This window comes from Arachis hypogaea, chromosome 5 (assembly GCF_003086295.3).
Source record: "Arachis hypogaea cultivar Tifrunner chromosome 5, arahy.Tifrunner.gnm2.J5K5, whole genome shotgun sequence".
In the NCBI taxonomy this organism is placed as follows: domain Eukaryota; kingdom Viridiplantae; phylum Streptophyta; class Magnoliopsida; order Fabales; family Fabaceae; genus Arachis; species Arachis hypogaea.
The window spans coordinates 67,291,036-67,305,465 of record NC_092040.1 but is presented as its reverse complement, the minus strand read 5'-3'; the positions used below and the strand labels follow the sequence as shown (position 1 = coordinate 67,305,465).

Genomic DNA, 14,430 nt, shown 5'->3' with positions numbered 1-14,430 from the left:
TAAAATTCTAAAGATATGATAACGGATTTAAATCAAATTTGATCTTATTAAATTAGATCAGATTTGATTTAAATTTAAAATCCCTAAAAATACTACTAAGCAAATCAAAAGTAGATCAAATCTTCCAACAAACTCTAATAGCAAAACAAATTAAAAATAAATAACTAAAATTCAAAAATTAATAAAAATTATGCCTCCAATTGAATTTGAAAAGCTTTATTAGGCTTCTTGTTGTCTTGCCTTAGCCTAATGGGCTTATGAATTGTTGCCCTTTCAGTACCACTGTTTTTGAGACGGACTCTTGGTCTTCTTGATATCCAAGACTAGCATGGCACAATTCTTCTAGAATTCAGATCCTTGAATATGACAAGATTCTCATTCTGTCCCTTAGTTCTAAGATGACGAAAATGCCCTCCTGACCACGTATCATTCTCTTACTCTTTAAAAAGATTCGTCCTTGAATCTTGAATGAGATGCTGTTCGTCCTTCCAAGGAATCCAAACCCAATATTCGGGTTTAAATACCATGGTTTGATGACTCTTTTCTACCCACTGAATTGTGGCTATGTCTTTCATGTGTGCAAGTTCAATATTTCCAACTATACTTTCACCATCTTGTCCAAAGTGTGCAATTTGTCTTCCTTTCTTTTCATCTATATTAATACCTCCATAATTGATCAGTGAATCTACAAAGCCTGGGAAAATTGATATAAAAATACTAAGAATTTTGTGGTTAGATGTATGAGAAACTAAGGATTCCATAGAATTCAATGATTCTAATGCACTCTTTCTAAGCTAGAACTTTTTAGATCTCTCTCACAAGTGTGTTTATTGCTCTCAGTTTCTTTGTTACTCATCGACTCCTCTCTTACTACAACAACAGCAACAACAAAGCCTTGTCCCACTAAGTGGGGTCGGCTACATGAATCAAGCGACGCCATTGTGCTCTGTCATGTATCATGTCTACAGAGAGACCGTTTACATGTAGATCTCGTTTGACCACCTCATGGATGGTCTTCTTAGGTCTTCCTCTGCCTTTTGCCCTTTGTCCATCTTCCATCTCATCCACCCTCCTGACTGGATGTTCTATCGGTCTTCTTCTCACATGTCCAAACCACCTGAGACGCGATTCAACCATCTTTTCCACAATGGGTGCTACTCCAACTTTCTCCCTTATATCTTCATTCCTTATTTTATCCAATCGCGTATGACCACTCATCCATCTCAACATCTTCATCTCTGCCACACTCAGCTTATGTTCGTGCTCCCCTTTAGCCGCCCAACACTTCGTACCATACAGCATAGCCGGTCTTATAGCGGTGCGATAGAATTTACCTTTAAGTTTTAAAGGCACTTTTTTGTCGCATATAAAACCAGATGCACTCCGCCATTTTGACCAACCTGCTTGGATCCTATGATTTACATCATGTTCAATCTCTCCATTATCCTGTATGATGCACCCAAGATACTTAAAACTTGTAACTTTTCGTAGGATGTTCTCTCCAATTTTCACCTCTATATTGGAGTTTTCCCTTCTCAAACTGAACTTACATTCCATATATTCCGTCTTGCTACGGCTTATGCGCAGACCATACACTTCTAGCGCTTCTCTCCATAACTCCAACTTCTTATTTAAGTCTTCCCTTGACTCTCCCATAAGGACGATATCATCGGCAAAAAGCATGCACTATGGCACAGGCTCTTGGATGTGCTCTGTGAGTACTTCCAAGACTAATGTGAAAAGGTATGGACTTAAGGATGATCCCTGGTGTAATCCTATACCAATAGGAAATTCCTCTGTCACACCACCTTGAGTCTTCACACTAGTTGTGGCCCCATCATACATGTCTTTAATTGCCCGAATATATGCGATCCTTACTCTCCTCTTTTCTAAAATCTTCCATAAGACCTCCCTTGGTACCCTATCATACGCTTTTTCCAAATCAATAAACACCATGTGTAGATCCCTTCTATTACTACGATACTTCTCCATCATCCTTCTTAATAGGTATATCGCTTCAGTGGTAGATCTGCCTGGCATAAATCCAAATTGGTTCTCTGTTACTTGTGTCTCTTTTCTCAACCTCTGTTCTATCACCCTTTCCCATAACTTCATAGTATGACTCATAAGCTTAATCCCCCTATAATTTCCGCAACTTTGTATATCCCCCTTATTCTTGTAGATAGGTACCAAGGTGCTCTTTCTCCACTCATCAGGCATCTTCTTTGACCTTAAAATCTCATTAAAAAGCTTGGTTAACCAGTTGATGCCTTTTCCTCCAAGACCCTTCCAAACCTCAATCGGGATATTATCAGGTCCTACTGCCCTGCCATTTTTCATCTGCTTTAGAGCCTCTTTTACCTCGAAGTCTCGAATCCTTCGATAGTAGTCAAAGTTTTGATCTTCTTCCCTTGTGCACAATCGACCAAGGCTCGGAAGAGTCTTCTGTTCCTCATTAAATAACTCGTAGAAGTAGCTCTTCCACCTTTCATTAATCTTCTCCTCTTGAGCCAACACCTCTCCATCCTTATCCTTTATGCACTTAACCTGATCCAAATCTCTCGTTCTTCTTTCCCGGCTCTTTGCAATTCTATATATACCTTTTTCTCCTTTTTTCGTGCCCAAAGACTGGTAGAGACCCTCATATGCTCTTGTTCTTGCTTCACTTACAGCCACTTTTGTCTCTTTCTTAGCCGCCTTATATTTTTCCCAGTTATCTGCATTGCGGCATAAAGACCACTCTTTAAAGCATTCCTTTTTTATCTTTATCTTTTCTTGTATACTCGCATTCCACCACCAGGACTCCTTGTCTCTTGGTCCTATTCCTTTAGATTCACCAAAACTTTCTTTTGCTGTTTTTCTAATAACTTCTGCCATCTCCCTCCACATCTCTTCCGCGCTTCCATTCCCATCCCACTTTGCCTCTTCTCCTACCCGTCTTAGGAAGCTTCTTTGTTCCTCACCTTTCATCCGCCACCACCTCGTCCTTGGGTTCTTCGTATGATGTCTTTTCCTCGACTTTTGCTCAACGCGAAAATCCATGACGAGCACCCTATGTTGTGTTGTCAAACTCTCTCCCGGGATAATTTTACAGTTAATGCAAAATTTCCGGTCGACTCTCCTCAACAAGAAGAGGTCGATTTGAGAGCTTGTCATGCCACTCTTATAGGTTATAAGATGTTCGTCTCTCTTTTTAAAACATGTATTTGCGATGAGAAGATCAAAAGTTGAGGAAAAGTCCAAAATAGTTTTACCCTCGGCATTGATCACCCCGAAACCATGGCCTCCGTGAATACTCCCAAATCCAGTCACTTCTCTCCCAACATGGCCATTTAAATCTCCTCCTAAGAAAATCTTATCTCCCATAGGTATGCCTTGAACCAAACTCTCTAGATCCTCCCAAAACCTTATCTTGTGTTGTTCGTCCGAACCCACTTGCGGTGCATAGGCGCTAATCACATGGAAAGCACCTCCCTCCACCACAAGTTTGATAGAGATGATCCGATCTCCCACCCTCTTGACATCAACTACGTCCTTCTTCCACTGCTTATCCACAATTATTCCAACTCCATTCCTATTCTTCACCTTTCCTGTATACCAAAGTTTGAGACCAGAAGAATCCAACTCCCTAGCCTTTGCACCAACCTATTTCGTTTCTTGTAGGCACATAATGTTAATCTTCCTCCTTGTCATGGTGTCCACCACCTCCATGGACTTTCCTGTTAGAGTGCCTATGTTCCATGTCCCAAATCTCAACCTTTTGTCGCTTCGACCTTTACCTTTTCCTTTGTGAACTAGCTTATTTACCCTCGTCCGTTCACGAAAACGCGAGAACCCTTGCTCATTTAACACTACATCCGGGCACCGATGCAGCGGCTCTTGCTTTGACACCGTACTCGAGCCATACGGCGCGTTGCTTCCGGGCAACGACCTAGCTTTAGCGCAAGAATGTCTTTGATTCATGTCATGGGGGTTCAGCTATATTTTTACGTTGGTTGCCGAAGACCTAACACAACCCTCCTCCTTTATCCGGGCTTGGGACCGACTCCTCTCTTACTATTCTCATATTTTCTCTCAAAACTCTCACTTTCAATTAAACATTGATCCTTTTCACTCAAACACTCACTTTCTTTCTCTGTTTCTTTTCTCTCTGGATTTTTAAATTCCTTACATCCCAAGAACCCAGTTGAAAAATTCTGCACTTTTGATTCTTCCAAGGACACCACCCTCTACAACATACTCAACAAATTCTTCCATCTCTGGCTTTGAAGAAGAATGAAAGATAGACGTAGAAGAAATCCTCTTTTTATGGCGATATATCGTTTGTTGCACCTACTCCCTGTCAATGGCCAATTTGACCAAATCTTCCATGGTTGCGTAACAGTAACGTTGGACTTTATCTGCAAGTTCTTCACGTAATCCAAACAAAAATCGTTCCATAAGAACCTCAGGACTCCTTTTAATATTAGCCTTGTCCATCAAATATAAAAACTCCTTGTGGTTCTCCATCACTGATTGTGAACTTTGTTGCAACTTACAAAATCTTCAAAAAAATTCATTGCGGTATTAGGGGTGAGCACGGGTAGCGGATACCCGACTACCCATCCAAACTCAAACCGAACCAATCAAATTGGTTCTAGAACCAATGGGTAATCGGGTTCAACCCGAACCAAACCGATGATCTTTGTTAGTGATTGGTTCGAGACTTTGGGTATCGGTTCTGGGTGTGCGGAACCCGAACCAAACCGCGAACACGATCATATATTAATTAAATAAAAAAATAAATAATATATATATAACTTTTTCATTAGACAAAGATTATTCACTATTAATGTGTTTGGATTTTAATGAGTTTAGTTTTTAGGCGACGTCTCTGGTGTAGAAGCGAATCTTGTTTCTACACATATAAAAGTGCTGTGTCAAATTGATATAGTACCATGTGTCCACGAGCGAAGGACAAAAGCTGAGAAGCGTAAAAGGGAGGTACAGAGGCGACAGTGATGTTGGTACTATTGATGCACATGGTGTGAAAATAAAAATGGTTCAATATTGTAGATTAATTTTAATTACGGATCCCATAATAAAAAATAATAGTGGGCCATTATTACATGGACTTTAATGTTTTTGTTGGTAGATCGTTTCATGTGGATGAATAAAAAACTTTGTTCGGGTGATAATCACGAACCCTTTGCATGATTTTGCCGCTTCACCAATCGAGAGCCACCCCGACCCCTTGTTTCTATTCTCAATAATTTTTTCAACATACCGTTCTTTCGGGAGAGAAAGAAATATTCTTTACAAATCATGCTTATGTAGTGCATGGACAGAGACCTCCAACTTATTTCTTATTAGGCATTTTGTCTTTTCTAGTCCACATGGAAAAATAAGTACAATGCCCACAAATTACTAAAATAGTAGAAATAAGTACAATGGAAATAAATTTCTAACTAGCAACAAGTCACCAAAAAAATTTCTAACTAACAACAAAATCCAACTTCAAAAAAAAATTCATGAATTCCTAAAAAAACCTGTAACTAATTATGCATCTTCTATTCGATTTTTTCTTAACTGATTCCAATATTATGAAATTTATTTAAACAAGTTTGTTCTCATCTAGTTTTAGCAAGACGAAATACAATATTAAATAAATAACTCCTCTCTTTTTATATACAAATTCACTTAAATACACCACATTATATATTTATGAAACTAAAATACAATTATACTTATATTTAATTAAAACACAAATTTTTGACAAAATTACTACTACTTTTACATTAAAATATCATCAATTATACTTATATTTAATTATTTATTATTTTCATATTTGTATTCAACTTTATTTTTAATATCAAAATTATAATTTACTATAACATTTTTCTTAACTTCATTTATAACTATGTTTAAATTGAAATAATCAAAATTATTTCTTTTAAATACTATGACAACATTACTAAATGTGGCATTCACACTTGCTCCATTTTTTTTCAATTATTCATTATAAATTTCAATAATCTTTCTTTTCATTTTGTTTTCATTCACTCTTATTTTTATCCACATCTCTAATCAAACTACTCTTCTTTTTATATTACTTCTTTCTTTTGGTATTATCATATTACTTCTTTTTATTATATTTTTCTACCACAATTACCTAACACAATTCATCTATATGATCCTAACAGCGTCGTTAATTTTTTGTTCATGTTGTGCAAGTCCTGTATTTTTTTCCATCTAAATTTTCTGCTTCAAATGTGTATTTTTTTTGTTTTACTTTCGATTTTTCTAAACTTTCTTTCTTCAACTCAAAGCACAAAATAAAATTTTCTTCTGGGTCTAACTTACATGAGCCTAATCCATTTACCAATACTATAATACATGGACTTTACCAAAAAAAATTCAGCCTAATCTCATAGCTGTAATTATTACATTTTTAATTACTGCTAAGTTAACCTCCAATAAAAAATTATGACACTCAATCATGTGCTACTTGCTGTACAAGTTTTGCACATCACTGCAACGGAGCAGAAGTTGTTTTTTTGATGGACACCTATCAGCTTCTAAGAATGACAAAGCACTTCTATATGTGTAGAAATAACTCACACTTTTACACAGAGAATTCACCTGGTTTTTAATGTATTTGGTGTTTAACATGTTTGGATTATTTCTATTGATGTTACATGTTTATTGTACTTGTTGAATTTTTAAGATAAAAATTTGATTTTTTTTTATGAATTTCAAAGTCATTGGATACCCAATTACCCGAACCGAACCAATTCGTTCTTAATCGGTTTGGTTTAGTTCGGGTACATGTACAAAAAAAAAAAAACACATTCAAACCAAACTGAACCAATTATATTTTGATCATTTCGGTTCTAATTTTACTATGAATCCGAACCAAATCAACCCTCACCCCTATATAGTATGATGATGGCACAAACTGGTTCCTCATAATTTTCTTCATAATTTAATTTTGTTTTTGCAACCTTTTTTTTGCAGACACGGACTTAAAGATAGAATAATTGCAAAACCAAAATAAATAAGATTTTTTTTCTTTTTTTTTTTTGGACTCTAACGTGAATTTACAGAAATTAAAGAGAAAAAAAAAACAAAGAGAATAAACAAGACCCATGGAACGTGTAGATAAATAAGAATTTACCTATGATCTGGCTTTGATACCAGATGATAAAAAATAGATTGGGGCTTAGGGGTTTTATCACAATAGATAGGGATTATTCAGTAAAAGGCATACCTAAAGACACAGCGGAAACATAAAAGATAGATAAAAGGGGTTTTTCCTACTAGACTTCTAAGAAACCTGTTCTTAGCAACCTAGGTTAGCGGAAGAGCTTTTACTACTAGACTTTCAAAGAACCTATCCTTGACAACTTAGATTAGACGGATGAAAATTGAAGCACTCAATCTTCGCCATGCAACAAGCGAAGCAAATCACTCACCTCACTTAATCACACTACAAAATGTGCATAAAGCACTAAGGAAATTTTATTCATGAAAGTTGTGTAAATTGCCTCACCAAAGGTGTTTGAATAAGCACCTAACAAACTAACTAAAAAATAAGATAAGATAACTTAATTTAAATCTCCTAAAGATAAGATAACTAATTTAAATCAAATTTGATCTTATTGGATTAGATAAGATTTGATTTAAATTTTAAAATCCTAAAGATATGATAATTAATTTAAATCAAATTTGATCTTATTAGATTATATCATATTTGATTTAAATTTAAAATCCCTAAAAATACTACTAAGCAAATCAAAAGTAAATCAAATCTTCCAACAAACTCTAACAACAAAACAAATTAAAAATAAATGACTAAAATTCAAAAATTAATAAAAATTATGCCTCCCATTGAATTTGAAAAGCTTTATTGGATTTCTTGTTGTCTTGCCTTAGCCTAATGGGCCTTATGAATTATTGCCCTTTCAGCATCACTGTTTGAGATAGACTCTTGGTCTTTTTGATGTCCAAGACTGGCATCGCACAATTTTTCTAGAATTCAGATCCTTGAATATGACAAGATTATCATTGCGTCCCTTAGTTCTAAAATGACAAAAATGCCCTCCTGACCATGTATCATTTTTTGTGAACATGAGGGCCTGATCACTTCCATAATATGAAGGTTTAATAATTTGGATAATGACTTTTGCTGTAAGTTGTGTGTGTATATGTGTACATTCTATAATGACTGATATGTGTATGTATCTCATTTCTTTTCAAGAATTCCCAAATCACCGGATCTACATTCTGTGATGTCTTTTCAACTCACTCGATTTTTTGTAGAATAAGTATTAAAATGAACATGCCTAATGTATGGCTCATATCCATAATTATTTCAAATCCGATTCAATTGATGTAAAGTAGCAGCCCCTAGCTCATAACACAGCCATATTTTGCAGTCTCAAAGTTGCTTTGGTGAGAATAGTTTTTGGTAGTGATGGCCTTAGGGATGTCTTGATTTCAATTTTTTGCACTTAGAACTTAAAATGCTTAAAACTAATATGAATACATTTTTAAAATATTCACTGAAATAAAATCTTTGCATGAATTCATATGGGAGCTGGCTTTTGGTCCTCTCTGGTTTACTCTGATAATGATTGTTACTTTTTCTGTATCTTACATTCTTTAGAAGCTGGAACTTATTTTCAAATAATGCCTATATGCCATTGATAAATATATATTTCAGGTGGAGGACAATGTTGTATATTGCGAGTGTCCCTGGTTTTGTTGTTGCACTTGGTATGCAGTTTGCTATCGAGAGTCCACGGTGGCTTTGTAAGGTAGGACTTTGTGATCTCTCTATGTGACAATTTATAAGCTTGTACACTCTTTACAAGGCTATAATATTTCTGGTCAGGCTGGGAGAATGGATGAAGCTAAAACAGTAATACGGGAGCTTTGGGGTGCATCTGAAGTAGAGAATGCAATTGAAGAATTTCAGTCTGTCAGCATGAGTGATGGCAGTGATTTGGACAGTAGATGGTCAGAGATCCTGGAGGAGCCACATTCTAGAGGTTGTATGAAGGTGGTCTTGGCTATTCTTTGCGTGGAAATTTAATCTTTTCCCTAGCCGAGATTGAGTATCTGGCTAGGACAGACATATGTTCCATAGGCATATAGGTCGTTGTCTGGAATTGTGTGGCACCATATGACACACAAATGATTTTGCAAAAAATTAGTACAGGGGCATGAGAAATTGAAAAAAAAAATGGAGAATCAGGTGAAGCTTTAGGTTTCCAAGAGCTGTTGGACCTAGGGATTTGTGCTAAAGAGATTCACAGAATACTCACAGGCGGGAGGGAGGTGTTCATTACTATGTTTGGAATATGAAACATTTGTAACAAATGGAAGGAAAAAAGTTTTAGGGTGTCCTAAAATATATAATGATCATAAGTCAGCCTCCCTTAAAATAGATAAATACTATCTGAAAATAAATAAAGATAAACAATAAATAATACTGGATCCTAAAAGTGTGTATATATATATATATATATATATATATATATATATATATATATATATATGTATATTAGTAAAATCTCTTTTAATAGTAAATCAGAGAGTGTGTAGACACTGGTTGAGAGAGAAATGAAAAGGTTAACTTCGGCTTGATATTGTAGTGTTTATGTGCAGCATTCATTACAAGATTGAGGGGGTAGAAATGAATCTTTTGCAATACAAAAGTTAAACACATTAGTCTTGGCAGTGAGAATGAGAGATAGAAATGGGCTACTATACATTTGTGACGGTGTGACCTGGTGGTAATCTTTTAAGCTTTGGCCCAGTGAGGTGAAGTGTGAGTGAGGGATATGATATAAAAACAAACACACTCTCCCAACCTGCTCAAACCAGTGGATTAGACTTTCTTTTTCTTGTTGAATAACAGAAACTGAACAGGACAAAAGTAGCCGGTCAAATTGGTTGACTTGACCTATAAAACCTGTTTCTCTATCTCCTCCTAGTGATACATCCAGCAAAGAATATATGTTTGATTATACCAAATATATGGATCCATGAGTATTTTAACTTAACTACGACATCAGTTTATCAGCTTTGACTTATGCATTGCATGAAGTAGACCTTCCCCCTCTTGATATATAAGTATACGTTGATAGTCATTACTTGCTGTCATCACTTGAATTGTGAATGAAATTCATGATATTATCATGTATCAATGCAGTTGCCTTTATTGGAGGGACTCTTTTTACACTTCAGCAGTTTGCTGGAATAAATGGAGTTCTATACTTTTCATCATTGACGTTCCAAGATGTTGGAATTCAAAGCAGTGCTTTGGCAAGCTTATTCGTTGGACTTACTAACTTTGCAGGTGAACAGTCTACACTGCATTCTTTTGCATTCACAAACTTGATTTCTCTTAGGCTGCGTTTGTTTTGAGGTATTGAGATTGAGACCGAGGGAATGAGACTCAATACTATGTTTGCTGGTTTGAGACTAGAACTAAAATTTCAGTCCCGAGACACAAAATTTCAGTCCCTTTAGTACCTCAAGAAAGTGGGGACTGCAATTTTTTGGAATGGACTGAAATTTTACTAGTAATTTCTTCAAAGAATACCCTCATTCAAAGTTTAAAATTCCAAGTTTTTGTTCAAAACTAATTAGGGCTTTTTCTCATTCGTTGTTTCTCTTCTCAAATGCTGGAGCACTGATGAGAGGATTTCCTATCAGTAAAGAAATTCACAAATATAATTGCGTTGTAAGTATAGTTTTTAAACCAATAGAGAATCTTTTCGTAAAAAAGTTTGGTTGTCACAAGTAACAAAACCCAATAAAAATAAATAACCGAAGTATTTAAACCTCGGGTCGTCTTCTCAAGGAATTGCATGGAGGTGTGTTTTATTATTGGTTATGAAAAAAGATATATTTTATTTTGGGTTTTTGAAATAAGGAACAAGTAATTTAAATGACAAGAAAAATAAATTAATAATTAAGAAAACTCTTGGCAAGGTATGAAAATTAGAAGTCCTATCCTAGTTCAATTGTGATGAGAACTGCTCGTTGCTCACACTTAGTCAACCTCTAACTATGAAGGTAAGTCAAGTGGATAAATCAATATGATTTCTCAAGTCCTAGTCAATCCCCAAAGAAAGACTAGAGTTAGTGGAATTCAAGTCAATTAGCAACTTTCAATTATCACTCAACAAAAGAGTTTGATAACTCAAGAGTCTCTAATTACTCAACCAAAGCTAAGAATATAGAAAGCTAAATAAAAATCATATATTTAAAATACCTCAATTACATTAAATAAAAGAAATCAAATCCAACATGAAAATTCATAAATTAAATTAGGAAAATAAATAAAAGGAACATTGAACTTGGAAATTGAGTAGTAGAAATCCTAATCCTAAAAGAAATCTTAAATCCTAAAACCTAAGAGAGAGGAGAGAGTCTCTCTCTCTCTCTAAAAATTACATATAAAACCTAAATTGTGAATTATGAATGTTGTATTTTGTATGTCCTGAGTCTCTGTATGTTCCCTAGCTTCAGGAAGGCACCATAAAACAATAGAGCAAATAAAGAGGAGAACAATAGAGCAAATTCAAGAAATCAAATATGATAACAATAGTGAGACACAGCGAGAGAGAGAGATGGGAAATGGGAAAGGGATGTCTGCAGAGTTGGTTAGGGAGTTGGGTTTTTTTTCCCCTTTTTAATTAATAGGGTAATTTAGTCGTTTCATTTATTTCAGTTTCTATTTTTATTTTGAACCAAACAGAATACTTGGACATAACGATCCCTAGGTATCAAATTCCAATTGCTGTGACCTATTTGTTTCTTTCAGGTGCACTCTGTGCTTTATACTTGGTTGATAGGGAAGGAAGACAGAAACTTCTAATAGGAAGCTACCTGGGGATGGTGAGGGTGTACAATATGTAACAATAGCACAACCATTCACGTGTGTGCATAGGCACACAAATCAATTGCTTTTTGTCTTGTACCTAGCTCAGACCAGCATTTTGACTGTTTTACTAACGATTTTCAATTATGCTTCTCTGTAGGCAATTTCTATGTTTCTTGTGGCTTTTTCTGTCGTATTTCCATTGGATGAGCTGCTAAGCAACAACTTATCAATACTGGGAACTATCATGTATGAATTCACTTGCTGCTGATATAATAGTTTATCGAATAAATATTTCCGCTAGCTTGTGTTTACTTATTTGTAGAAATGGGTGTTTTAAACTTGGTTAGACTATGGCTAAATAATTCGGTATGATTAGAATAGTTAACCATGGATATTTGGATAATAAGTTTGAAAAGAAAGAGAACAAAAGCTACTTTGGAATAAATTATGTTTGGATGTATTAACTCAAGTAATTTTAAAGCAGCATGCATGTGCTGCATATAACCAAAAGTGTCAAAAATTTATAGTTGCTTTTTATTATGAGCTGTTCTAGCTAAATAGTACCTTTGCCATGTATTGTTTATAAAGGCACGGTTCTATGTATTTTCTGGCCAAAATGGTATCCGTATTAAGGTTGCCTTTGGATTTGGAATAGCTTATTATTTTTACTCACTGAATAATGTTGTGAAATAACATATCAATATTTTTTTTATCATAAAAGAAAACAACAGAAAAACATTTTGTCAGTATAATTGTTTCACCATTCAAAATTGACCACAGATGATGACACCAAGATTTGATTCCTGAGGTTTCCAGAGTTTGATATTTTCTGAGGTTTTGGAAAATGAATCATGCATTTTCCCTCTATCCAATTTCACAGGTATATATTCTCTTTTGCAATTGGAGCTGGTCCTGTGACAGGAATAATTATTCCGGAGCTTAGCAGCACAAGGACTAGGGGGAAGATCATGGGGGTCAGTTTTTCTACCCATTGGGTGGGTAATAAAATATTTTGTTGCTTTGCCTGTATTATTGGAAGCTGTTTTATCTCACTTTTTTGTTGCTTTGTCTTTATCAAAGTTGTTTTCGTAACTACCAAAGAATACAGTAAGTTGATTTATATACCAGACATTCTTTTTCATCATGGTGTGTTCAATTTAGTAGGCTACTAATTTCTTTCTCTTGGTAAATAAGTAGGCCACTTATTTAATGCTTCATATTCAGGCGTGCAACTTTGTAGTGGGCTTATTCTTCCTTGAGTTGGTGGAGAAATTCGGAGTTGCACCAGTATATGCCAGCTTTGGAGCAGTTTCTTTGGTAGCTGCAGCATTTGCCTATTACTTCATCGTAGAAACCAAGGGGCGGTCGCTTGAAGAAATTGAACGGTCTTTGAACCTGAAAGCATGAGCATTAGAGTTTCATGACAACATGTCATCCATGTACATGACAGGCCTTAACCGATTGAAAAAGGGCAGGATATTGCAACATTGATCTCTGGCTGGGGTCCTTAATCCGTGCAACAAGCCTTTATTGGAAAACGAATGAGTTTGCATCCCTGCAAGGTTAGCAGCTTGTATTATTGATCAATGTACAGCGAAATTTTGATATGTTTGTATTCCCAAACTTGAGCTGTTTCTACCGAATGCTATATGTAACTTTGACTGCTGACTACTACACCATGTTAAAGTATACTCATTAGAACTTAGCAGTAGAAGTTAATTTGACGCATATCTTTTTCATTTCCTTCTCCAATGCTGGTTGTTTGAGTCATATGCTTGTAAGCAATACATAATAATTCTATAATTTCTTTCTCTTAAATGTATACCGCTAAAACTAATAGTTAGGAATTTAGTTACATACCATTATTTCACTTTTTTCTTAAGATATTGATTGCCTGTCTTTTGGGTATGGATTGTGTTGTATTGAAAGTGAGCCTTCCACTTATTTTCATATAACCTCTAGACCAAAAAGGAAATAAATAAATAAAATATGATAAATTCTTATCTGTATACTAGTATCAATTTCGGTTAGTTTAACTAATCCTAAACGAATATCTGAAACTGAGTTGACTACGATAATAAGACATTCCGGTGCACTAGCATACCGCGTAAATGTAAAGTCTGCGGAAGGGCTGCACCAAAAAGGCGTAGTGTTCACACATCACTGGCCTAACCTGATAATTAAATTAGTGGTTATTTTCACTGGCCTAACCTGGTAATTAAATTAGTGGTTGTTTCCACTGTCTGAATTTGTGACTAAGGTTATATGGAGACATTTCAATTAGGGCTGCACATGGATTAGATCGGATATGGCTACAATTTCGATTCGATCTGCACGAAAAAATATCGGATAGAATCTAGTATCTGCACTTTTGAATTTGAATCCGATTCGATCTGTAAAGTTGCAAATATAATCGGATTGGATAGTGGATATTTTCGATTGAAAAAACAAAGAAAAGTTTTAAAATTTGAAAAGAATAAAAAACCAAATCTGGCGAATGATATTTCAAAGAAGAAATTATTTCACTTATTCCATTGGATAGGACAAATCAA

General features: G+C 35.2%; 1 protein-coding gene across 5 annotated transcripts in view; it reads left to right on the top strand.

Annotated features, from left to right (window-relative positions):
- The window catches only part of LOC112801645 (probable plastidic glucose transporter 1), a 38,983-nt gene extending 25,287 nt beyond the window's left edge, over nt 1-13,696 (top strand). For 2 of the 5 annotated variants that reach the window (XM_072237292.1, XM_025844510.2), the window contains 7 exons: nt 8,705-8,798; nt 8,876-9,032; nt 10,199-10,345; nt 11,819-11,892; nt 12,036-12,124; nt 12,759-12,852; nt 13,103-13,696. In XM_072237292.1, the coding sequence (XP_072093393.1) occupies nt 8,705-8,798; nt 8,876-9,032; nt 10,199-10,345; nt 11,819-11,892; nt 12,036-12,124; nt 12,759-12,852; nt 13,103-13,285 (838 nt within the window). In that variant the 3' untranslated portion in view covers nt 13,286-13,696. Of the gene's footprint in view, nt 1-8,704; nt 8,799-8,875; nt 9,033-10,198; nt 10,346-11,818; nt 11,893-12,035; nt 12,125-12,758; nt 12,874-13,102 lie in introns of all 5 variants that reach the window. The other 3 variants (XM_025844512.2, XM_025844509.2, XM_025844511.2) reach the window with 2 other exon arrangements.
- The last annotated feature ends 734 nt before the right edge of the window (nt 13,697-14,430 follow it).